The sequence below is a fragment of the Triturus cristatus genome, chromosome 10, assembly GCF_964204655.1.
Source record: "Triturus cristatus chromosome 10, aTriCri1.1, whole genome shotgun sequence".
Lineage (NCBI taxonomy): Eukaryota > Metazoa > Chordata > Amphibia > Caudata > Salamandridae > Triturus > Triturus cristatus.
The window spans coordinates 274,071,632-274,097,940 of NC_140593.1; the positions used below are offsets into that span (position 1 = coordinate 274,071,632).

At 48.9% G+C, this 26,309-nt stretch overlaps 1 protein-coding gene across 1 annotated transcript in view; it reads left to right on the forward strand.

The window, feature by feature from the left end:
* LOC146789312 (1-aminocyclopropane-1-carboxylate synthase-like protein 1) overlaps window positions 1-26,309 on the forward strand; it is an 80,191-nt gene that overhangs the window by 51,273 nt on the left and 2,609 nt on the right. The window contains exons 11-13 of the mRNA XM_085631058.1: window positions 3,985-4,126; window positions 4,220-4,362; window positions 14,085-14,238. Of these exons, the coding sequence (XP_085487184.1) occupies window positions 3,985-4,126; window positions 4,220-4,362; window positions 14,085-14,238 (439 nt within the window). The remainder of the gene's footprint in view (window positions 1-3,984; window positions 4,127-4,219; window positions 4,363-14,084; window positions 14,239-26,309) is intronic.

Here is a 26,309-nt window from a genome sequence, read left to right on the forward strand (position 1 = left end):
CAGACAGACCTCAGCATCACACGAGTGGGAGCTCAATGGCCAGTAAACGGAGAAAATCTTCCAGAGATGGGGAACTCCCACAATAGACCTATTTGCAACACGCCACAATGCAAAATGCCGAAGCTTCGCGTCCAGGCAACCAGATCAGCAATCCAAGGGAAATGCCCTATGGATAAGCTGGTGGAGGACATTTGCCTACGCCTTTCCACCGATACCCCTGTTGCACAGAGTGCTCGACAAGTGCAGAACCAGCAACATGACTCTGATCCTGGTGGCTCCACAGTGGGCGAGGCAGACATGGTTCTCACAGATTCAAGAAATGGCGCAAGGCAAACCGTACAGGTTCGAGAGGAGAAAAGACCTGCTCTCAATGCAAAACGGGGAGGTCCTGCACCCAGAGCCAGAGACACTCAACCTAGCAGCATGGCTCCTGAAGACCTAGAGTTCGCACACCTAAGGTTACCTCAGAGCACTATGCGAGCGCTACGGGAGGCAAGGAAACCTACTACAAGAAAGTGCTACAGCTCAAAGTGGAAGAGATTCACGGTGTGGTGCAGGAAAAAGGGCCTGCAAAACAGAATGACAAGAGACTCAACTGTGCTGAGGTACCTCACACACCTTCTAAAGAGTAACCTCTGCTCGAGCTCCCTAAGGGTACACCTAGCAGCGATCGTTGCCTACACCAGAGGTGAGAAGGGTGGAAGCTTCTTCACCTCGCAGGTGGTGAAGAGATTCATGGAGGGAGCCAAAAGAATGGCACCCCCGAAAAGGTTGCCGCCGCCAGCATGGAATTTAAACGTGGTTCTGACGGAGCTCATGAAGGCGCCGTTTGAACCCATTCACAAGGCCACTCTACAAATGTTGACGATGAAAACTGCCTTTCTAGTGGCCATAACCTCACTACGCAGGGTGAGTGAGCTTCAAGCACTAACGCTGCAGGAGCCCTACATTCAAATTCACAAGGACAGGGTAGTCCTGAGGACGGACCCACACTTCATGCCCAAGGTAGTGTCGGCGTTCCACATGAATCAGAGTATCCAGATACCGAGTTTCTTCCAAAACCCGACTACTAACGCAGAAAAGGCCCTGCACACCCTCGATGCCAGAAGAGCGGTGATGCACTACATTGAAAGAACCAAGGAACTCAGGAAGTCGAAGCAGCTGTTTGTGTCCTTTGCTACTAGCTTCATGGGTAGACCAGTCACCAAGGGCACCATCGCTAGGTGGATTGCCCTCGCTATTCAATTCTGTCACAAACAGGCTGGACAGGAGCTAACGGAGGGGCCCCAAGCTCACTCCACAAGGAAGAAGGGGGCCACAGTTGCCTTCTTGGCAAACACGCCCATCCAAGACATTTGTCTCGCAGCAACTTGGGCATCTGTGCACACGTTCACAAAGCACTACTGCGTGGACATTCAAATGAATAAGGAAGCACAGGTCGGACAGAAGGTGCTACAACACATTTTCAACGACCAGCGATCATCTTCCACCCAGCCACCGCAAAAGTAGGAAAACCGCTACAAAATCTATGCACAGCATAGTGAATCCAGAAAGATTCACGCTGCAAAACGAAAAGTTTCTTACCTGTCGGTGTAGTTTTGCAGCTTGAAGATCTTTCTGGATTCACTAGCGAACCCACCCACCTCCGCCAGGAAGATGAGGCTGGAGGAAGAGGGGGTGAAATGGATAGGATCAAAGAAGTGGAAACGTACAGAAATATGGACAAAAGGATTAATCAATCGCCTAGGGTTTAAAAAAAAAAAAAAAAAAAAAGGGAAAAAAGAACCCGAAGATGGCGCCCCAAAGGTGGGACTTCCGCAGGAAGCACGACGACGTCACGGGAGGTGCACCAAATGGTGGACGTCGACGCCCACCTGGGCTACAAAAAAAAAAAAACAAAAAAAAACAAAGAAAAGACTACGAATCCGGACCCAACCACAAGATCGCGGAATAATGCACAGCATAGTGAATCCAGAAAGATCTTCAAGCTGCAAAACTACACCGACAGGTAAGAAACTTTTCGTTATCTAACTTCTTCCTTAAGCTATCCAAAAACATAGACCGGGTGGACACCATCTTCTTGCAACTCTGGTGTTGGCGCAGATTGGCTGCATGCATTGCAAAGGCTGCAGATGCATTTTTTTTTGACCTCATATAAGGGTAGGCGACGAAATGTTCTCAGGGTGCGAAAGTTGACATGATTTCCATTTTTTTTTGGGGGGGGGGGGGGGGAGAGGGAGGGGTTGCTCAACACATGACTAGGGGTGAGTGTCTGAAAAGTTTCAGCGCTCCGTCCATCATCTCCTTGTGTTTGCTCTTTTCGCCCTAAGTTGGCAGGGTATGCCTAGACGTGGGTCCCTTGCTCACTTTGCCACTGGATTCAAGCTATCTTGGCTGATATGTGGTGTTAACCCAAAACCAGGATGCTTGTTTCCGGTCCAGGGAAGACATGGCTTGGTAGTTCGGGCTGGACTGTTCCCATGAGGCACAGGGTCAAGACTGATTTGCATATAGCTGGGTCTGAATTGGGGTGGCGTAGTGAGCTAAAGAACAATGATGGATTCAAACCAGATTTGTGACTGGGGGTGAGTGTCTGAAAAGTTTCAGCGCTCTGTCCATCTCCTTGCGTTTGCTGGTTGGACGCAGCAGCTGCAAAACTGGGTGGGCTAAGTTAAATATTTGTACATATTATTGTCTGACAGATTCGCATACTATTGCTGCAATATTCTACAGTCTTCGTGGTTTTCTTTTTTGTTTGTTTGAAAGTAACCATATCCCCCCTCTATTTTTGGGAAGTTCTTGTTCTCAAGAAATCCTTATTTGCACACATTGTAGATAGTCAAACTATGAACGGGTACGATTTCTTTCATGTGCACGCCAGTACACTAATTACCTCACCACAAAACTGCTATTGTGTATAAAATAAATATCACAATACATGGATGGGCTTGGCAGAAGAACAATACTTTAGCATAACAAACCCAACCTGAAGATAAGCATTTAGGTATCCCTGACCAGGTATTATCAAGTAAATTCATTCAAATTTCCATTTGATCAGCTGTAGGTACGCTAGAACAATTTCCATGTGCAACCGTAATTGTGTGGCTGTTATCTCTAGTGCAAAAATCAGAACCATCTGTAGTGACCTTTGCTTTTACACCAGACTGAAACCTCAGCAGAAATGTTATTAAATTGTAAACGTTCCGCTGTGTTTTGCCACCAACAAATACTGTACCAATGCAATGGACAGTGTTGGTATTGGGCACCATTTTACATTGGCTGCTGAGGTTTTATAAGCTCTTCAAATTTAATTTTGTGCAAACCCTAAGCTGCGACTTCAAACTTGAGTTTCCGATTTATACTGTGAGCAACTTGACAGTAACTAGAAACCTATATTGAGAGAACGTAAACACCATTCAAGAGCCCTTTGTCCCTTGCACTCCCTTGGCAACTGGATAGCCGAATTGCTAATTAACAACCTATCTCTTTGCTGGTGGCACCCTACGTAAGTTCCTCTTTCTTGCGTGGTGTCCTGAAACAAGCCCCTAAATTCACTGTGTGGTACACCTGGAAATAAAACCATGGAAGAACTGTACACCACAGCAGGCACAACTGTGTAAACACTTGCAGTAGGAAACCCACCTTTATTTTGAACTGTTGCATTTTTGAACAGCGCAGCACTTAATGTAGCTTTGTTTTTGTCTTATTTTTGATATAATAGCTTATTCGAACCGCAATATTTCCATTTATTATGTGATCGAAGTGTTTTGTAATATTGTGTTCAATAAGATGAATTATGCACAAATGTTGGATGGAAAATGCTGTACTTGCAACGATATGATTCAGACCTGCTACTTATGCAGTTTGTTTGTAAAAGAGTGCAACTTGGACTAAAATACTTTTTTGGTCCAAGTTCCACTTTAACATAGAAACAATGCGTTTTTGTAGAGGTTTATTAACACATGAATCCTTCCTTCCTTTAAGGATTTTGCAATGGCTGGCGTCAGAGTTGGAGTGTTGCACACCGCAAACCAACAAGTTTGCCGAGCAGTTACGAAGCTCGCATCTTTCCACCAGTGCGCAGGCCCTATCCAGTATGTTTTAAGTGAAATGATCAGTGATAGAGGTAAGCAAAAAATGTATATATCACTACTTCTAGCTTTGCTCAACTGTATAGCGTAGAAAAATAACATACGTTTTCTCCTTTCTCTCCTAACAGATTGGTTAGATAATGTGTTTTTTCCAACCAATAAACGGCGACTCCGAGAGGCACAGAACTTTCTTGTTACTGGGCTTAATGAGATTGGAATACCTGTTCACAGGTGCTGCGGGGGACTATTCGTATGGGCTGACTTCCGAAAAGTAAGCATGTTTCTAGCAAATATTATACACTAGTATAGACTTTAGTATTGAGAGAAAGTAGCATAACATTTTATTGGGATGCAAAACTACTGTAACCACACAACTTACTTTAAAAACTGGCTGTTTGCACTTGTGATGTCCCTTTTTAAACGCCTGCAATTTAAAATCTCTCCCTATAGTGAGCAACGTTGGGGGGAGTGTGTTTATACGTACATGTGTGTAGGAATGTAAATGTATACATAGAGAGACGGACTCAATAAAAAAAGCACAGTTCAAGTTCTGTTATGGTCGCTGTTCAAAATAAAACGCAGTAAGTTACCAGTTATGGTTAGTACCATGAACCATAACTTGCACAGAAGCCATCCGCACCATAACTCGCATAGTGTTAGCTAATTTGAACACTGAAGAATCACACCAGCTAATCCTGTTAGGCCTTTTATCACTGAATATAGAGCTAAGTTCAAACTTGACTGGCAAAATATAAATCAATCAATGGATTGCACTGAGGAATGTATCTGAAAGAGACACACTGGTGATAGATTCCTTACCTTAGAATATCCCCAGGCGTCAGACTGGATCCGGAAAGTTTTGCTAGCCGTACCCCTGCGCGTCAGTAGGTGGTGTCTTGCGGCTCCGCGTCCGTCGCTGGCGTCGTAAGTGCCGAGATGATGTCACAGAGACTACTTAATCGCCACCCATGCGCGCTGACGTCAGTTCTTTCTTCCGCGCCAGCAAGCACAGATCCGGTTAGAGCACGTACCTTAGTCACTTTTTGACTACCCTTTTTGAGACTTTTTGTCTCCTTTTCTCCTTGGTGCACGTAGGGATTCTTGGATTTAAGTCTTGTGGGGCCTGCCGACACAATATGTCGGTGGCGGACCCCCACGATGTTTGCCTCTACTAGCTGGAGACCGATCACGACTCCATGGCCCGAAGGCCTTGAGGGAGTGGCGCCGGAAGCTTCTGGAGGTCCGACACTCGTCCCAGCGCCATTCCAGGTCCAGGGACTGTTCCCGAGGCCGCAGTCGTCGCTCCTAGGGCTCAAGTCTTCTCCCTCGGATTCGGGTAAGCGACGACATAAAAAGAAGTCGAAGAAGCGAGTTCGCTCTCGGACGTCCCCCTGTTGGTCCTCGGATGCGGACAAGGGAGACAGGGGTTCTGCCCCTGTGGCTCCTTTGGAGCCTGGGAGTCCCGCGGTCTACCTGCCTTACCCAGGTCCTTCGGCGACTCTCGAACAGGTGCAAGAATTTCTTGCTACCATGGACTGCCTTTTTAGGCCTCTGTCTCCTGCTGGTGCGCCTTCGGGCCCCGCGGCCCGTGTCCAGGTCCTGTGGGGCCGTCGGCGGATCCAGCTTTGGTGCCACAGGATCCTGCGCCATTGGCTCCGGCCCCGGCGCCACAAGGTCCAGCGCTGCCGGCACCGGCGCCACCCTCTGCTGCGCCTCCCGCACCGCAGTGGGTGCCGTTTGTTCTGCCCTTGCCCCGGTTCCAGGACCATTTTGTTCCTGCCTGGGATCCGCATTGGGATGCAGCGCCGGCTCGGCCCCGGCCGGCACCGTTCCCGCCGCTGTTTCCGACGCCGTATGTTCCTTTTCCGGCTCCATATGTTCCTTTTCCGGCTCCAGCTCTGCTGCTGCGGTCTGTTTCCCATGCAACAGAGGTGGAGGACGACTGGGAGGGGTCCGAGGACCCTCTTGCCCGTCAGTGTGACTCCGAGCAGGACTGGGTGGACGACTTGGAGGACACCGGTGACCTCGACATCTCTTCTGACCCGGTGTTTTCCTCTCCCCCGAATACCATGGAGGAGGGTGCCTCCTACACGATGGTGCTCCGTCTGGCAGCTGAGGTCCTCAACCTTCCTACGGTGACCCTCAAAACTAATCTCCTCACTGAGGTGCTCCAGATGGCGTACACTTCGTCGGAGCCCCTGCTCCCTTTTAACGACTCCCTCACTGACTTCTTGTTGGGCACTTTGTCACGGCCAGCCACAGGGACCCCTGTGGATAAGAAGGTCGCCAGGCGTCATCGCCCGGCACCTGGCGACCTCCGTTTCCGACCACTCATCCTACACCTGAGAGCCTGTCAGCTCCGATAGCTTCGAGTGGAATCCTTGGACCTCTTCAGGATTGGTTCGTTGCTCAAAAGGGTTCCACCCCTTGATCGTTTCCTCTCTGATAGATATAATAGCACAAGAGAGAGAGCGGATCAAGTGAGGGAAGGAAAGGATGGGGACAGCGGGGAGGGAGACCTGCAAAAGTAAGCACACGGTTATACCTGAGATCTATGCGTATTCTAGACAGTATATATGTGAACAGCCTGGAGGAAGCTATAGTACCTGTAAAAGAAAATAACCAGGAATTAATAGAATGTCTTGAACAGTGCAGTGGTTCATGGGATTTACTGCAGATTGGTTAGTTACCATATTTTCCCAACAATGAACCTGACACTTTTACCAAAAGGATTTTTACATCCATGACAGTTTCTGGAAGCACTCTGATTCCCTAACCTCCTCCACCGTTTCTCAACACGGCTTCGCCCATGGAATGTTAATGCACTTAGTTACCGGTTCGCACCCCGGCTTCGGCACTCCGTGCTCCACCATGAACCATAGTTCGTTTCCGCCTCTCTACTCTTTTCCTCAGAGTATAGCGGGATTTAGTTATACAATCGTATCTTTTGCAATATAGCCGTTTCCCTCACGGCGCGTATTCTTTTGATCGTTTTTCACAGAAAGAAGCCATTTCCCTCACGGTGCGAATTCGCACACTCTCTCGCTCTCATACACGCCGTACATCCGTAGATCCTTTAAACACACTCGCACTCAGCATGAGATGACAGCTTGGTAGGATCGCGTGTCTGAAGCAAAGACTTGTACCAGCACAATGTTAGAATTCTATGAGCAAACTTCACTGTGCATGAGCACCCTTACCCAACCGTGACCGCCTCTCTCTCGCCTGGCCTTCCTGCACCTCAGGAACCGTTAGGAATATCCGACACAGCCTAGCGCGTCTGTTCCCCTCTTCACCACCGCGCGCCTCGGGAAACGTCATCACGTGCTGGAAATGCGTAGGCACGTCCCAGGTGCGCCGCACAGACCTCTGGGGATGTAGTTTTTCTTCAGGAAGGCCGCCGTTCGTTCCTGACAACGGACCCACGGGATGGCCTGTAACAGAGCCTGGTCATCCAAGCCTTGATGTCAGAGTGCCTTTCCCATGGCCCCCGCCTGATAAGGACTCTTAAGAAGCTGGAGCAGTTCGGTAAGAGGTTGTTCTCTTCGGCCAGCTTAGGGCTGCGGTCAGTGAACACCGCCTGCTTATTAGGCCGCTATTCCCACGTGGTGTGGGAGACAGTTGTACAGGTGTTGCCTCAGTGTCCTAAGGAGATCCACGCTATGCTGTCCCAAGCTGTTGCTGAGGGTAAAGATGTGGCGAAGTTCGCCATTCAGTGTGGTTTGGACAGGTAGGGAGATTTCTACGACTGTGGCGCTGCGTCACCACGCCTAGTTGCGATCTACCGGGTTCTCGCCCAATGTCCAGAGCTTGCTCATGGACATGCCCTTTGATGGCACTCGCCTGTTTGGCGATAAGGCCGACAGTGCACTGGAGCGTTTTAAGGACTCGCGAGCCACGGCCAAGTCCTTGGGCCTTTCTGCAAAGAGCCCGGCCACTCCTGGCTTTCGTTCCTTTCGTGGCCACGGCAGAGGCGCCCAGGCACGTTCCTTCAGCAAACCTGTGTAGAACCAGCCTCAGCGCGGCCGAGGCTTCCGCAGGGGTGGGTCTGGGAATCCGCGTGGGGGTCAGTCCGCCTCCGTCCCATTGCTTCTAGCTCCAAACCCTCCTAATCCGAGCTTTGTGGTGCAACCCACGCCGGTGGGTGGCAGGATCCGCCACCACCTTCCCCACTGGTGCGATATTACATCGGACAAGTGGGTGTTGCAGGGTTTACTCCCTTCCCTTTCAGTCCTCCCCTCCAGCCATGTCACCTCGGTGCCACCACATGTCGGGGGATCACTTGGTACTTCTCCAGCAGGAAGTCAAGGCCCTCTTGGCCAAGGGGGCCATCAAGTGCGTTCCTGGGCCGGAAGTAGGGAGTGGTGGTTGTTCCCACTACTTTCTGGTCCCCAAGAAGGACAAAGGGAGCCTGTGCACCATCCTGGACCTCGAACGTCAATCGCTTCCTCCAGAAGGAGAAGTTCAAGATGCGGACTCTGGCTCAGGTCCTGGCTGCCCTTGACACTGGATGGTAGTGTTGGACTTGCAGGACTCATATTTTCACATCCCCTTCCTGCAGACCCACCAGCGTTACCTGTGGTCCACGGTAGGCCAGGAGCATTTTCCGTTTGCTGTGCTCCCCTTTGGCCTTACCAGCGCCCCTCGGGTGTTCACGAAAGTGATGGCGGTGGTCGCAGCTCATCTGCGCAGGTCAGGGGTGTCCGTCTTCCCTTACCTCGAGGACTGGTTGTTGAAGGCAGGCTCACCCCAGGCAGTCGTCAACCACCTTCAGACTACGGCCGACCTCCTGTATTTGCTGTGGTTCTCCATCAACGTGCCGAAGTCTCACCTGAGTCCCTCTCAGAAGCTCCCCTTCCTTGGAGCGGTTCTGGATTCGATGCTGTTTCGGGTTTATCCTTCCGAGCAGCCTGTCCGATCATGTCCAGATCTCGGAGGGCACTGCACGGCAATTGCAGTGGTGGCTCACGAATAGCGATTGGGTCCATGGCAGATCCCTCTTCCTTTCCCAACCGGAGCACACAGTGGTGATGGATGCGTCCCTCCTGGGATGGGGAGGCTATTTGGGAGAGACGGAGATCAGAGGCCTCTGGTCTCTGGCGGAGTCCCGGCTCCATATCAATCTGTTGGAGCCTCGGGCGATCCGGCCTGCATTGAAGGCATTCCTTTCCTCTGCCCGGGGAAGTGTGGTGCAGGTGTTCACGGACAACACCACCGCCATGTGGTATTGCAAGTAACAGGGCAGGGTGGGGTCCTGGACCCTATGTCTGGAGGCTCTGCGCCTCTGGGCATGGCTGGAACATCAAGGCATCACCTTGATAGTTTAACACCTGGCAGGTTCCCTGAACGCCAGAGAGGACAAACTCAAGCGCCGGTGCTTGATGGATCACGAATGGCGTCTGAGCTCGGACGTGGTGCAAGGTCTCTTTTAACAGTGGGGAGAGTCTTGGTTAGATCTTTTCGCCACCGAAGAGAACGCGCACATGTTTTCAGTTCTGCGCGTTGGAATTTCCAAGGCTGCACTTGCTCAGCAACGCTTTTCGCCGCGAGTGGAGTTGTGGTCTATTGTACGCCTTTCCGCTGATACCACTTCTGCTCAGAGTGTTGTAGAAGATTCAGCGCGACCGGGCCCAAGTCATCCTTGTGGCTCCGGATTGGGCACGAAGATACTGGTATCACGAGCTACTCAGCATGGCGATCGATTTTCCCCGATCCGACTGCCTCTTCGGGAGGATCTTCTGTAGCCGAGGCAGGGTACAGTCCTCCAACCGAACCTGTCCAGCCTGCACCTCCATGCGTGGAGATTGAGCGGCGACATTTGACAGCTTTCGATCTTCCTCCCGAAGTCTGTGATGTCATTCTGGCAGCCAGGCATCCCTCCACTAAGACGGTATGCGCCTGCAGGTGGAACAAGTTTGTGGCATGGTGCACAGCTAAGACTGTGGATCCCCTTTCTGCCACTCTTTCTGAAGTCTTTATGTTCCTTCTTTCTTTGGCCCGGCAGAGCTCTGCTCTGGGCACTATCAAAGGATCTCTTTTGGCCATCTCTGCCTTTTTTTTCGGCTTCCAGATCCGCCTTCTCTCCTTAAGTCCCCAGTTGTTAACCTTTTCCTGAAAGGCATTACGCACACGTTTCCTCCCGTGCCTTTCAAAATGCCTCAACGGGACTTAAATCTTGTCTTGACATATCTGATGTGCGCTCCCTTCGAGCCCCTTCATACCTGTCCTTTGCGTCTTCTCACTCTCAAGACGACCTCCCTGGTAGCTATCCCCTCTGCCAGAAGAGTGAGTGAGCTCCAGGCTCTTTCTTCCAAACCTCCTTTCCTTTCTGTTCATCCGGAAAAGGTGGTTTTAAGGACCCGTCCTTTCTTGCCAAAGGTTGTCACTCCCTTCCACATCAGGCAGACTATCACTTTGCCCACCTTCTTTCTGTCTCCGCATCCTTCAAAAGAGGAAGAGAGGCTCCACCATCTGGACCCAAAACGTGAGCTGTCGTTCTACCTGCAGCGCACACGACAGTTCCGGGTGGATGACCAGCTCTTTGTTGGCTAGGTGGGCGCCAAAAGAGGTTGGGCTGTGCACAAGCGGACCATCTCTTGGTGGGTCGTTCTCTGCATCAAGGCCTGTTATCCGTTGGCTAAGAAGGAGCCTCCTGTGGGGCTGCGTGCCCATTCTACCAGGGCGACGGTAGCCACTACTGCCTTGGGACGCGGCGTCCCCTTTCAGGACATTTGTCAGGCAGCTACATGAGCTTCGCTGCACACGTTCAGCAAGCATTACTGCCTTGACAGTCCAGTCCGGAGAGACGGCTTCTTTGGCTGTTCTGTTCTCCGTGACTTTCTGGTGTAATCTTTTCGCAGACCCACCACCGGGGTTGGTATTGCTGGGGTATCTATTCTAAGGTAAGGACTCTATCACTAACGTGTCTCTTTCAGATACACAAGTTACTACTTGTTTAACGACATATCTGTAAGAGATATTAGTTAGTGATAGATTCCTTACCGCCCCACCCATCTCCCCGTTCTGCGAACTGATTTCTAGGGTTAAGGTCATCCCCTTCAGGGCCCTAGTTTCTTGGCACCAGTGGTCAGTTTCTTGCATGGCTCTGCGTTCCTGGCGCGGAAAGTAGTGTACAGAACTGACATCAGCGTGCATGGGTGGCGCCGAAGTAGTCTCCGTGACGTCATCTCAGTGCTTACGTCGCCAGCGACAGACGCAAAGCAGCACGATGCCACCCTCTGACGCGCAGGGGTACTGCTAGCAAAACTTTCCGGATCCAGTCTGACGCCTGGGGATATTCTAAGGTAAGGAATCTATCACTAACTAATGTCTCTTACAGATATATCGTTACACAAACTTGTGCAATTAGTCTCTTCTGTAAAGCCTAGCTTTTAGGAATTGACACCTTCGTGTTTCAGCAAGCATGCTCTAATCTGGTGGTCCCAGAACCCACAGTTCTGGCCACCTCTGTGCTCCGGGGGACACAGGGGGGAGAGAGAAAATGTGAATTCTAATACGGGTCATCATCTCTTCAGGTCCTCACTGCCTCTGAGTCTTCGGAATTATGAACTGCTTCCAAATTGAATTACCATGATTTTCCAACCAAATTTTATCACTATGGATGTACATTTCTCTGTACCATAATTTGGTAATGCTTTTAGCCCCAACTTTGAAAAGCCTGAATCCAAATGTTCTGCTCTGGAATCTTCAGAAAACACTTAGGGCACATGCCTCAAGGATTTTTGTCTTTGCAATTGGGCCGATTCACAGCAAATTATGCTTTTCAGATACAGCAAATCCTATTTGCGATTCGGTAACCTGTTACCGAATCGCAAAATGGGTTTGACATTCACTATTAGAAAGGGGTGTGTTTTGGGCGTAACTTACCAATACCGAATCGCATCGGTATGTAGAAATGTTTTGTGACTGAAATGCGGTCGCAAAACATTCACATTTTACCACCTATTTCAAGCAGGTGGTAACCCACTCGCAATTGAGAAGGGGTCCCCAACGGACATCCCTTCCCCTTTGTGAATATTTGGGAAGCATTTTTTAAGAGCAGGCAGTGGTCCCACTGACCACTGCCTGCTCTTAAAAAATGAAAGTAACACTATTCATATTTATTTTTGTAAAGCATCCGGTCTTACTTTCAGGAAAACGGACTGCTTTACGAAATATAATTGCTTTATTTAAAAGCAATCACGGACATGGTGGTCTGCTGACCCCAGCAGGCCACCATCCCTGTAATTTTAGCGATCCTTAGGAGGCCGCAAATTGCGACCTACCTCATTAATATTCATCAGGTAGGTCATTTGCGACCTCCTAGGAATTGCAGAAAGTGTTCAACACATTTTTATGCATGCCGTTTTGCGATTTCCTAATTGCGAATCGCAATGATTCGCAATTAGGGAATCGCAAAACAGTGTATTGATACTTCTGGCCTTATATTTTTGGAGAGAGTACTGCCCACTTTCTCTGGAAGTAGAGTAAATCGATTTCCATACTGGACTACAAAAACTACAATATCTTTGCAATGTAGCCAGAAGAAGAGACTTTCTTCAAAAACTACTATACAACAAGCTACAGTGGCTGTGTTCGCTGATCTTGGTAGTCTGTTAGAACATTTATATAGTTCACAAATCACTGGAGTTGAATGTCCTTGAAGAGCGGTAAAACTATGAGTAATTAGGCTCCCCCACAGGTTATGGTTTGAGGTCCCACTTGTAAAAAGCTTTCAAACACTAATAGTTGCATTTTCATTTAAAATTACTTCTTACCAGCTCCTCCATTACAATGTTCAGGGTAGATGGGATGGTGATAGAGGGAAAATTAACCAAAACTGCTATTACAGAATATTTGAAGTAGTGCTTTTAAATCAGATTTTTTTTTTTTATAGGGAGGTATGCTTCAGCCATTTAAGTGTCCATTCTAGATTTTGGTAACTTTCAAGAAGGCCATTAACCAATCTTAAGTGAGCAGAATAAAGTCAAAACGTAGAATCTCTTGATCTAAAAATTCAGGCATCTGTAGATGCAGCATGATGCCAAATAGGACCCTCGTTATTAGTGGTCTGGACAATCCAAATTATGTCTCTTCTGAATTACCATTATTGGGGGGGTCCCGGTAATTCTGGGATGAGGGAAATAACAGAGCATACAACTTGTTGGAGGATAACATGTAGCAGTCTGATTTACTGTGCGGTTCCCACATGTTCCCCCCCCCCCCCCCCCCCCCCCCCCAGTACTTTTCCAGGAAACTTCATCCGCATAGAGCAGGTGATAGCCCTGGGTAATGCACCACAGAACAGCAGGATTTCCCTGGAATTCAACAGTCTAATGGTATAGGTCACTAGTGACCAGCCCCATCATAATTTTAGAGGTGCTTGTAATAAGGGCTTAAATGGAAATTTTAATATTATTTAAGTAAATTCTATATCTTTCAGTTCTGACTCTGATGTTTGTGCTAAATATTCATCCCTAGCTTAATGATTGAAATTTTTTATCTTACTTGTATCCTTCAAGATTCCATCCACAACAGGGCACCAGAGACCCAGTGTGGAGGAGGAGACCCCTATATAATCTGTGCACAGCATGTGCTCCTAAAATAGATATGTGCTGCAAAGTAACTAGCTGCTTACCTGTAGTAATAATTATGCATGTTGGACCCTCCCTGGTGAAGAAAGGGAGGTGTCACAAATGTATGTTTAAAAAAAATCAAGCAAAGTATGAGGGTGCAAACAAAGAGTTTAAAAGTGGCACCTATATACTTGGGCATTGTGATCTTACATTGGTCAAGTTGACTTATAGTTTATACGATCCATACCTAAAATGTTAATTGTCATAAAGAAGTAGCTAGTTTCTTACTGATAAGTATTTATCCTGAAAATCCGTCCCCTAATTGTGGTGCTGAAGTTTGTTCACCAAAACTGCATTTTAAAATAGACAGGGTTTTTTAAATTTTTATTTCTAACACATTTTTGCCTCATACTTGTAGTTGATGAAGACTCGAACGTTTGAATCCGAACTGGAATTATGGTGGACACTTCTTGAAGAAAAACTGTACATCAGCCCCGGTCAAGCATTTTACTGCTATGAACCTGGATGGTTTAGATTGGTCTTTTCAGATTCAGTGGACAATATTAAGTTGTGTAAGTGAAGTTTGTGATTTGATGAAATAAGCCATCTAGTAAATGCATGAACTTTAAAGAATAGTGTATCAGTGGGGTATTGGAAGCACATGTTACAAATGCGTATTTTGAAATTATTCCTTATTAACCCAGGAAACCTTTTAATAATAAAAGTTAACAGCCTACGTAGACTGATGGATACGTGTATGCATTCAGACTATTTTGAGGTTAACTATTTTTGGCTTGCAAAATACATGATACACAAATTATGGTTACCATCTCTAAGGGGCTGGGCTCATGGTCCGAGAATGTCCGTGGATGCATGTCCGGAGTAGCAGACTGGATGTCTGCTAACCTCCTTAAACTTAACGGGGGGAAGACGGAGGAGGTGATATTCGGATCAGGGACAATCAAATGAAACCGTAACTGCTGGCCTCAATCTTTGGGATGCTCTCCTGTCCCGAGTGAAAAGGCTTAGAATCTGGGAGTCATGTTGGACACGGAACTTAGCTTCAAGGCCCAAGTGAATCATACCATTTCCACATTCTCCTGGCTCCTAAGGATGTTAAATATATATGTTCGAGGCATGTGGGCTGCTGAATTCATATCTGTGCATAGATCGCCGCCTAGTGTTGGGTCCGGATGTTTGCACGTTGTTGTCCTGGAAGAGTCTTCGAAGTATCCTGGGATAGGTGACTCCTCCCCTGGACTACAGTGCGCATGGGCATCCTCTCCATCCTCAGATTGTTTTTTTCCGCCATTGGGTTCGGATGTGCTTATCTTGACTCAAGTTAGGAAAAACTTTTCCCAGGCCAAAAGGCCTTTAGTTCGCGTCGGTACTGTTCCCGATCGGTATCGATAGTATCTTTGTTAGTTTACTAACTTCCAGAACCAATTTTTTTCGCATCTTACCCGACCATCGACGATGGAATCGAGGACACCATTCAAGCGGTGTCCTGTATGCAATGCGAAATATCCCCATGTCGACGTCCACCCGGTGTGCAACAAATGCCTTTCACCGGATCACGACGAGTCTACATGTATGGCCTGTGCCCGATTCCGATCCAAGAAGACTCTCCGGAATCGACGAGCAGCGAGACTCGAAGCGCAGCAAGCGGCACCGGCCCCGACCAACATCTTCAGCGCCGAGGACGAAGATGTCGAAGACGTGGAGAACCTACCCTCCAGCCCCGCTTCCGAACACGACTCCGGATCGGAGGACGTCGAAGAACGACTCTTTCACAGAGATGAAGCCGACACCGAGGTAGGAGACTACGATGAGGCCTTAGGGGCCGAAGAGAGTAGCTCCAGTGACGAGCACGGACTACCCATACAGACTGAGGATATTCCAGTGCGCCAGTCTATGGCTCCGGTCGAGGGATCGCCTTCGGGCCTTACCCAAGACCTATCCCGCAGTTCTTCGGCCCCGCCCTCTGGCCCGGCCTCGGACATTCAGCGGCAGCCATTACTACCCAAAACGGCTGGTTTCCCTTCTTCGAAACCAAAAGCTGTATTGGTTCACCAGAAACCGAAACCAAAAGTGATGCTGGTCGGATCGAGGCCCACCACACCTTCGACGCCAGCAAAACCCGTCGGCACCGACCGCACCAAACGAGACTTCGGTGCTGAGCTTGCAGCAGCCGACGTCGGCGCCAACACATGGAAAAAGACCTTCGGTGCCACCAAACCTACTCGGCTCCCGGCACCGAAACAATCTGCGCCGACCCCAAAGGTCAAACTGCCTGCTGCGTCTCACACCGCTTCGACAGCACCACCAAAGGCACACTCATCAACGACGTCGACGGCCACTACCACTCTTCGACTCGATGACCCACTGGCGCCGAAGAAGTCCACGCCCGCCTCTACAGAACCGGTCGGCGCAAAAGACTCGATGGCGCTCCAGGTGCGGACAGTTGCTGCGCAACGCGTCCAACACAAAGCAGTCCCCCAGGACACGTCAGGCTCCGAGCCGGTAAAAGCTCCACCAGCCTCCTCGGCACCAGCCAACATCACTTTTGGCCTGCCGCCATCCACGGCCCCGAAACTGTTCCAAATCAGGACATGGGTCACCCACACCACGATCACGCCTGCCGAACGCTCTCCTGCAGAGACATCACCATCACACATCATCGACGCCGACACCGGCAGGATGATGCTCCACAAGAGGAGAATAACTTCCGAGCCAGCTTTGGACTCCTACCGGATCCCGCTTAAGAAAAAGCTGCCAGTGGCTTCGGAACCAGTTCTTTACGAACCTCTCCATTCCTCTTACCAAGATCCACAGTCCTTCTCTCCCACACACTCCGAAACAGACGTTTTGGAGGACTGACTACCTAGGTGACCACGTCCCCTACCCCGGAGAGATGGACCCTGAAGGACAACAGGACACTGACCAAGCTTGGGATGACCCTGTAGACTCGGGTGCACCTATGGATACACAGGACCCGCAACTCTATGGAGCAAAAACGTCTCCCACTGAGGACACTGCCGCATTCAACGCCCTCATTGAACGTGCTGCGGCCAATCATGGTGTGCAACTCCACTCTGACACCGTCGAGGACGACTTTCTCATGGATACTTTCGCATCCTCAGAAAGGAAAATAAAAACTCTACCCATGTTAAAGGGTGTCCTCAAACCAGCAAAGGACATCTTCAAGGAACCTACCAGGGCAAGAGTAATAAACCCCAGGATCGACAAGAAATACAGGTCGGCGCCTGGGGACCCTACCTACATTAGAGGCCAGTTACCTCTGGATTCCATAGTAGTTGCGAATGCTCGCAAACGGGCACACTCGCAAACTACAGGTGATGCTCCTCCCCCGGACAAAGAGTCCAAGGTGCTAGAGACCTCCGGCAAACGGGTTGCGGCCCAGGCAGCTAACATATGGCGAATTGCCAATACTCGGGCGCTCCTCGCTCGCTACGATCGGGCACACTACGACACATTAAAACAATTACTCCAACATCTCCCTGACCAATTCAAAGAGGGAGCAGAGATCCTCATTAGGGAGGGGCAACTCCTCACAAACGCATCCATTAAGTGTGCACTGGATGCCGCGGATACAGCTGCCAGAGCCATAAACACTAGCGTCATGTTGCGACGACACGCCTGGTTACGAATCTCCGGATTCAAACCTGAGATACAAAATAACATCCTCAACCAGCCTGTCAACCCCGACTACTTATTCGGGCCAGAGGTTGACACCACCCTAGAGAAAATAAAAAAGGACACAGACACTGCAAAGTCCATGGGGGCTCTCCAAACGCAGTCCTTTCGGAGCGGCTCCTTTCGTCGCCCCGGAAATAGAGGAGTAGGTAGAGGACAGGGGTCACAGCAAACCTACAACAAAGGAAACACACAAGGTTCCTACGATAAAAACACACGGGGTGGTTATCGTGGCTCAAAGGGCAGAGGACGCGGATACGGCAACACCAGGTCCTCCCCCCAAGAACAAACAGTGACGCCCTCTCCCTTCCTCCCGACCACAACACCTGTCGGGGGAAGGCTACAAAGGTTCCTGTCCACGTGGAACTCCATCACCACGGACAGGTGGGTCAAAGATATTGTCAAACACGGTTACTGCCTAGAATTAACCTCGACTCCACCCACAATACCTCCAAAACACCGTCCTATGTCCTCAGAGCACTTAACGCTCTTACAGCAGGAAGTGCTAAGTATGCTACTAAAAGGCGCAATAGAGGTCGTACCCGTCCACGAGCAAGGCACGGGGGTGTACTCCCTGTACTTTTTAATACCGAAAAAGGACGGGTCACTCAGACCTATACTAGACCTGAGACCCCTGAACCGCTACATTCTCTCCGAGCATTTTCACATGCTCACTTTACAGCAAGTCCTCCCGCTGCTCAAGCTGCTCAAGCAGGGAGACTTCCAGGCCACACTGGACCTCAAAGATGCGTATTTCCACATACCCATTCACCCCTCACACAAAAAATACTTCAGGTTCACTGTTCAAGGGCAGCACTACCAATTCAAAGTCCTTCCCTTCGGCGTGACAACAGTTTTCACGAAGTGCCTAGCTACTGTGGCGGCACATCTACGGAGGCAGCACATACACGTCTACCCTTACCTGGACGACTGGCTTGTTCAAGCAAAGTCAGCCCAACAATGTGCCAGCCACATGTCCCGCACCATTCACCTCCTTCACAGTCTGGGGTTCTCACTAAATTACCCAAAATCCCATCTCCAACCCGCACACGTACAATAGTACCTAGGTGCGACTATAGACACTCTGGCGGCCACAGCTCAGCCAAATTTGGTGAGAATCAACAGCATGCAAATGCTGATTTCCAAGTTCGAACCACAACACTCCCTTCCCGCGCGAGTGTTCATGCAGTTGATAGGCATGATGGCCTCCTGCATTTTCATAGTCCCACACGCGAGACTACATATGCGCCCGCTTCAGGAGTGCTTAGCACGTCAGTGGAATCAGGCTCAAGGACAGTTGAAAGACCTAGTGTTGGTGAGCGGTCGGGCATACAACTCTCTGCATTGGTGGAATCCACAAAACCTTTGCAAGGGCCGACCGTTCCGAGAGCCTGTTCCACAAATAATACTGACAGCGGACGCGTCTCTCCAGGGATGGGGAGCTCATGTACTCAACTACACAGTGCAGGGACTATGGACAACACAACAACGGAAGATGCACATCAACCTTCTGGAACTGATGGCCATCTTCCTGGCTATGAAAGCATTCAAAGTACACTTGTGCAACAAAGTCGTGTTGATCCGGACGGACAACATGACCGCCATGTACTACATACAGAAGCAGGGAGGAACACACTCTCCACAGTTGTCTCATCTGGCTCAGAGCATGTGGAAGTGGGCCATTCAGAGGAACATGTTCCTCATGGCGGAACACCTCCCCGGCAAGGACAACCAGATGGCGGATCTGCTCAGCAGACACAGCCACCAGATGCACGAGTGGGAGTTACACCCATCAGTACTCCAACCGTACTTCCAGCAATGGGGTCATCCAGAGATAGGCCTATTCGCCACAAGCGAAAACGCAAAATGCCAAAGCTTTACCGCCAGGTTCCCACATCCACAATCGCAGGGCAATGCGATATGGATGAACTGGTCCGGCAGATTTGCGTACGCTTTTCCCCCAGCGCCATTGATACCGCTGGTGGCTCGCAAACTCAGACAACACTCCCTGACACTCGTCCTGGTTGCTCCAACGTGGGCGCGCCAGCCATGGTACACCACTTTTCTCGAACTTTCCGTGGTGCCGCATCAACGGCTGCGGATCAAACCCGCGCATTTGACGCAGAACCATGGAGAGATTCAGCACCCAGATCCGCAACAGCTGAACCTGGCGATCTGGCTCCTGAAGTCCTAGAGTTTGGCTACCTAAACCTGCCACCTGACTGTATGGACATCATTAAGGAGGCTAGAAGACCCACTACCAGAGCTTGCTATGCAGCCAAATGGAAAAGGTTCGTCATTTATTGCAATAATAATGCCATTAACCCGCTAGACGCATCTATCCAAAACATCATTTGTTACCTCTTACACCTATACCGATGCAATCTGGCATACACCTCTATACGTGTCCATTTGACCGCAATATCAGCCTATCTCCAGAACAGGCAGCACCTCTCTTTATTCAAAGTGCCTGCCATCAAAGCATTCCTGGAAGGACTCAAACGAGTAATTCCTCCAAGCCACCCACCGGCTCCAATGTGGAACCTCAACTTGGTCCTCACACGCCTGATGGGTCCACCCTTTGAACCTCTACACTCATGCGAGATTCAATTCCTTACCTGGAAAGTAGCTTTCCTAGTAGCGATCACTTCTTTAAGAAGAGTTAGTGAACTCCAGGCACTAACCGTTCAAGAGCCATTTATACAAGTTCACGCCAACAGGGTCGTACTACGTACCAACCCCAAATTCATGCCCAAGGTGATATCGCAGTTCCACATGAATCAAACTATTGAACTGCCTGTTTTCTTTCAAAACCCACAAACTGTCGCAGAAAGAGCACTCCATACACTAGATGTGAAGAGAGCCCTCATGTACTATATCGACAGGACTAAAATCTTTAGGAAGACTAAACAACTTTTCGTTGCCTTTGCCCCACACCACAAAGGTAACGCTATTTCCAAAGCAGGTATAGCCAGATGGATCGTTAAATGTATTCAAATTTGCTATCAAAAGGCTAAACGCACTTTAACGATTCCCCCACGAGCCCACTCAACACGTAAGTTAGGGGCCTCCATGGCTTTCCTGGGAAACATCCCTTTGCATGATATATGTAGAGCAGCCACCTGGTCCACTACACACACATTTACCAAACACTACTGTGTAGATGTGCAATCAAAACAGCAGGCAGCTGTAGGACAGGCTGTTCTCAAAACTCTTTTTCAGACCGCTGCAGCTGGCACTGGTAGCCGCCGCTAATGGGAGGTACTGCTATGTATTCTATGCACAGATATGAATTCAGCAGCCCACATGCCTCGAACTGAATATGCTACTTACCAGTATGCATCTGTTCTTGGCATGTAGGGCTGCTGACATTCATATCGCCCACCCTCCTCCCCGGCGCCTGTAGCAGCTGCAGCTCTCAATTACTGTAAGCATGGTCATCACTTTCTGTATCTACTCCATCACTGCCACAATGGCGAAAAACAATCTGAGGATGGAGAGGATGCCCATGCGCACTGTAGTCCAGGGGAGGAGTCACCTATCCCAGGATACTTCGAAGACTCTTCCAGGACAACAACGTGCAAACATCCGGACCCAACACTAGGCGGCGATCTATGCACAGATATGAATGTCAGCAGCCCTACATGCCAAGAACAGATGCATACTGGTAAGTAGCATATTCAATATTCCCTTTCACCCAGCGTTCTGCTAGGATCCAGGTAGCACTGGCCCTGGTAATGTCCGGACTTGATAATTCCAATGCCCTGTGCTCCTATTGGGTCTGTCGACCAGGGATAGTGTGCATCATCAGTTGCGCTCTCTCCACTGGCTGCCCATGGCGGCCAGAGTGAAATTTAAAACTCCTGACCTTGGCCCTCCGTGCGCTCCATGGGTGTGGCCCTCTCCTTGCAGAGGCGTCTATCCTTCTATGTTCATGCACGCTCCCTGCGCTCTTTCTCATTATGCTTTGCCCAGGTCCCACGTTTTAAGCGTCAGAGGATAGGGGGCAGCTCTTTCTCCGTGAAAGCGTCGGTTGCATGGAATGCTCTTCCTCTGGTCCTGCGCACCATCCAGGATCCAGTTATATTTGTGGAGAAATTGAAAACTAATTTATTCGCCTGAAGCCCACTGCCTTACCCTGCTGGTCTCGCGCCGGAACACTCCTGAGTAGCTGTGCGCATAATAAATTTATATAACATAACATGTACCTGGCTGCTAGTAAGGGCTTACAACATCAACTCCAGGTACTGCAGAATGCATTGGCAAGACTTATTATGGACATTCCCAAAAGACAATCCACCAAGAAGGGACTAGAACACCTACATTGGCTTCCCATTGAACAACGTATCCGTTTTAAAGCACTGTGTATGGTCCATAAGTCCTTGCACGCCTCCTATCCTCTAAGGCTGAAGGCCATGTTCAAATGGTATTCCCCAAGCCGATTACTTCGTTCCTCACCTCAAATGCAACTTCTGGTACCAAGAAGAGGAAGTGGGGGGGGATAAGGCTTTTTCCGTGGCAGCGTGTAAGCTTTGGAATTCCCTACCCCTGGCGCTCAAATCTATCCTTCTGCTCCCGTTCAGAAAAGCCCTTAAGACCTGGCTGGTCTCAGGCAAACGGTGAGCTGAAGTTCTCTCATTTTGCTTCTGGACTCCGTGGTATGTGCAGTCTCTCTCTAGCGCCTTGATGCCCTTGGGTGACTGCTGCGCTATATAAATATCAAAATTAAATCAAAGCTACGTGGAGTTTGGCGTTGGACCGTTAGCAACGGCATGTGCTGTTTCCATCGGTGCTTACTAAGATGTTCTGCCTGTTGATTCTGATTTGGCCCAGTTTTTGAGCCTAAAGACACTGAGTTGTAGTGTCTTCTGTACTGTGCTACTCCAGGTTTTTGGAGCAATCTGTCATTTGTTCTGTATTTTCTTTACATGCTAGTGACTTACTGCCTCCAACCCACTTAAGTTTATGTTTTGGCTGCTCCCCAGCAGAGTACTTTACTTTTTTCTTCATCGTAGGATTCTTTCAGATATCCCTAAAACGTAGATTGCAGCTATGCATCTGTGGGATCACGAAACACTTTATAATGTGTTTTTCATTTTAAAATGTATTAATCTTCTCACCGAAAGTATTTTTTTTTTTTTTTAACCAAGCCAATAAATATTGTCTTCGCTGGTACAGTGTTTGATTATTTTTTCCATGCAAGCCTGTGCTGCAAAATAAAATGGAAAATAATGTGCAGCCACCTAAACATGGTTGTCTTATGCTTGTAATGAATTTTGTTAGTTGAAAAAGTATTCACTGTGGGGACCACTTCACTAGTGTTGTTGTTTTAAAGAACAAGCCTTTCAGTTGCGTGCATTTCATTCTTCTTTCTCGAGGAAACCAGATTAAACCATAATCAAGCCTTGCACTCAAAATGCAGCCAGCTAGACTGTTAGTGTCACTTAAACACATTATTACAGTAAATGTAAAAACGCTGACAGAAAATAAATCACCATCTAACTTGGCACCCATAGTGCCGGTAAAATAAATAGCCAGTATAAGTTAATATAAAAAATAAAATAAAGCACACTTTGAACTCGTGTCACGGAAGAGAAAGGAAATATTTTAGGCAGATGTCAACAACATGCACAGGCTTTGTGCAGTCACTCAGATTAAAAAGGGGTCAGTGGGTAAAGTGAGCTGACCTATTGCTCATTGAGTATGCTCAAAGTGGACGGAAGCAAAGTGTGAAGGGCAATTTAACACACCAATAATGAAGCCCACTGGCCAAATGATCCTCTTAGTATGTATATAATGTATGATTATTTTGGGGGTGAAACAGTAGTGTGGTGAAACGGCTAAAGCTCTGTCTCAAATGCTAGACCTAAAAATTGATGTGATTCAAACACTTTAAAACAATACATATTTTGTCAGATGGAAGGCTGTGTTGTGTTACAAACCCTGCATCAATATGTCATTGCAGCTTAAAAACATAATTGTAATGAGCAAACTTGTTTAAAAGAGTGAAAATATCTGCACAATGTTTTGTTGCATTTATCACATGGACAAACGTAAACCCTGGGACATCAACCAAAGAGGTTTTGCCCTGAATGTCCGAAGTCTAGCCGTACCAAATATATGTGGATTTTCCTAGGATATGTAGTGTGCACTTTAAATTATGTAATATGAGCTCAGATCACTGAATTGTGGCAGAATCGCTGTATGGAGCACTGCTCATTTGATGACTGGTATCAAATTCAGGACTACAATAAAAGTATAAAAGCTGTGATTTCCCATCAGCACAGAAAGTGACGTCATTTACCTACACAGGCAATGACATCGCTAAATTTCCTATCCTCCACCTGGACAGGAAAATACCTTTCTGGTTTTCTTGCCAAAACAGTCTCCCCTACTTAATGGCAGGTGCAACCCGGAGACGCAGCAGACAAGCCGGTCTGCTCCTGGATCGGAACCCTGGTCTGATCACTGTCCAGCGATACTCCACCGCACTCCTGGGGTCACGGTGATCCCCTAACTGCTGATGTGCTACTCTTCACACCACAGTAGGAGCTTTTACCTCCACCCACTGCCGGTTCTCCAGCAGCCACACTCTTACCCACCCACGCAAATACGAACACCCCGCCCAACACACACACACCACAGCAAACCTGCACATCACCACCATTCTCATTCACGCATCTCAACACACGATCACTCAGCAAACACGCAACCAAAATATGGGACCTGCTGAGTAGTGACGCACCTGACATACTCTTTATCACAGAAACCTGGCTCAACCCCATCTCTGCTTCCACCATCGCCACAGAAAATCTAGTGGTCTACAGGATTGCTTGACAGGACTGCCTCAACAAGCCTGGAGGAGGACTCCCTATCATTTACAAGGGTTCCATCAAATGCACAACATCTACAGAGAACGCCACCCAGTTTCTGGAACACCTGCACTTCAAGCTGCAAATCTCCAAAAACTTCACTATGCTCGGTACCCTTGCCTACCAACCATCTGGATTACAAGCCTCATCAACTTTGTTTGCTCCGCTCACCACTGACCCCAGAGCCTACATTCTCCTTGGTGACCTCAACTTCACCTGGAAGACTGAAAGGATACCGGACTCACTGTACTCAAGCTTGAGCAGAAATAATCTCACCTAGCTCGTCCCAGAACCAACACGCACCACAAGACACACACTGGGCCCCATCTTCACCACAAGTGATAGAATCAAATACAGCTCCACCACACTGCTCACATGGACGGATCACTTTATCATGCACTTTCAAATCAACACACTTCAAGTCCACACCCCTGCTAGTTTCAGCATTCCAAGGTGCAGCTAAGGCAGTCACAGAAGCAGACTGGCTCAGCGCCCTCAGCACAGATCAACCTAGCCCCCCAGACAACCTTGGCAAGAACAACAACGGATCAAGAACTGCGCGGACTCCCTGGCACCCATCAAACCCAACAAGCTTAGTAGATCACACTAGCAGGCCCAGCTGGGGCACGGCAGACTTCAGAGACACTAAACACTGTAAACAGCTAGAAAGGAAATTAATGGCCTACCACAACTACCTACAAGGCTGCACTCAGACACTATCACCAGCAAATAAGAGACACCAAGAGAAAAGCACTAGTGGACTTCATCAAAGGAAGCTCCAACAGCTGCTCAGGAGGGCTTCTGAATCGTTAAAGATTTCACTTCTCCCTCAGCTACTGTCATCAACATCACTGCCTCTCAGCAGCCCAGCGACACCCTATCCAACTTCTTCCACAGCAAAATCACAAACCTCTACAGCAACTTCGCCAACCAACCCAACCCCAGTTAACTCATAGCTAACCTACCCACCCCCAACCGAGAAGGCCACATGACCGGATGGACAATCCTCACCAAAAATGACACAGCAGCAATCATGCAGACCATCCATTCAGGAGGTCCAACGGAACCATGCTCCATCACAACTACTATCTGGAAACATCACCAATGATGACCACCTGGACCCACAGCATGAACACCTTGATCACATCCGTCACTTTCCCAGATAAATGTAAACTTGCAGAAATCAATGCCCTCCTCAAGTAGCCAACAGCCGACCTGCATCAACTGAGCAACTTTCGACCCATCTCCCTGCTTCCCTGCCCAACCAAAGTGATTGAGAAGCCCATCAACAAGCAACTCACAACCCATCTCAAAGTTCACCAGCTTCTCTCTCTATCACAATTCAGAAAGAACCACAGCACCAAAACAGCACTTAACTCGGCAACTGATGACATTTGGATCATAATGGGCCGAGCAGAAACGGCAGCCTTTATCTTGCTCAACCTCTCTGCGGCCTTCACACTGTCTCCCATAACACCCTCATCAGAAGACTCCATCACATTGGCATGCAAGGATCCGCTCTCAAATGGATCAGAACCTTCCTCACAGGAAGAACCCAATGGGTCAGGCTGCCACCCTTCACATCGGAGACCATGAAATTGATTTGAGGAGTCCCACAAGGATCGTCCCTCAACCCCACCCTCTTAACATACATGTGACACTGCTCGCCAACATCATCCGATCACTAGACATCACTGCCACCTCCTGCCCCTGATGGTCAAAACAACTACCACCAGAACCAACTTCACCGATTGCGTGACCATCGTAGTAGACTATGCGAGCAAACTGTCAGCAGCTCAACTCCGACAAGACTGAAGTGCTCATCTTTGGCAACAAGGCCTCTTCATGGGACTCCACCCGGTGGCAGATGGAATTTGGACCAACACCCACAGATCAGGCAAGCAATCTAGGCATCATCCTAACTGACAAGCTCAACATGACGGCTCAAGTCCACGCAGTGGCCACCTCCTACTTCCACATCCTATGCATGCTGTGAAATCTTCAAATGATTACTTCAGAACACCAGACAGACTGTCACACAAGCACTTGTCCCC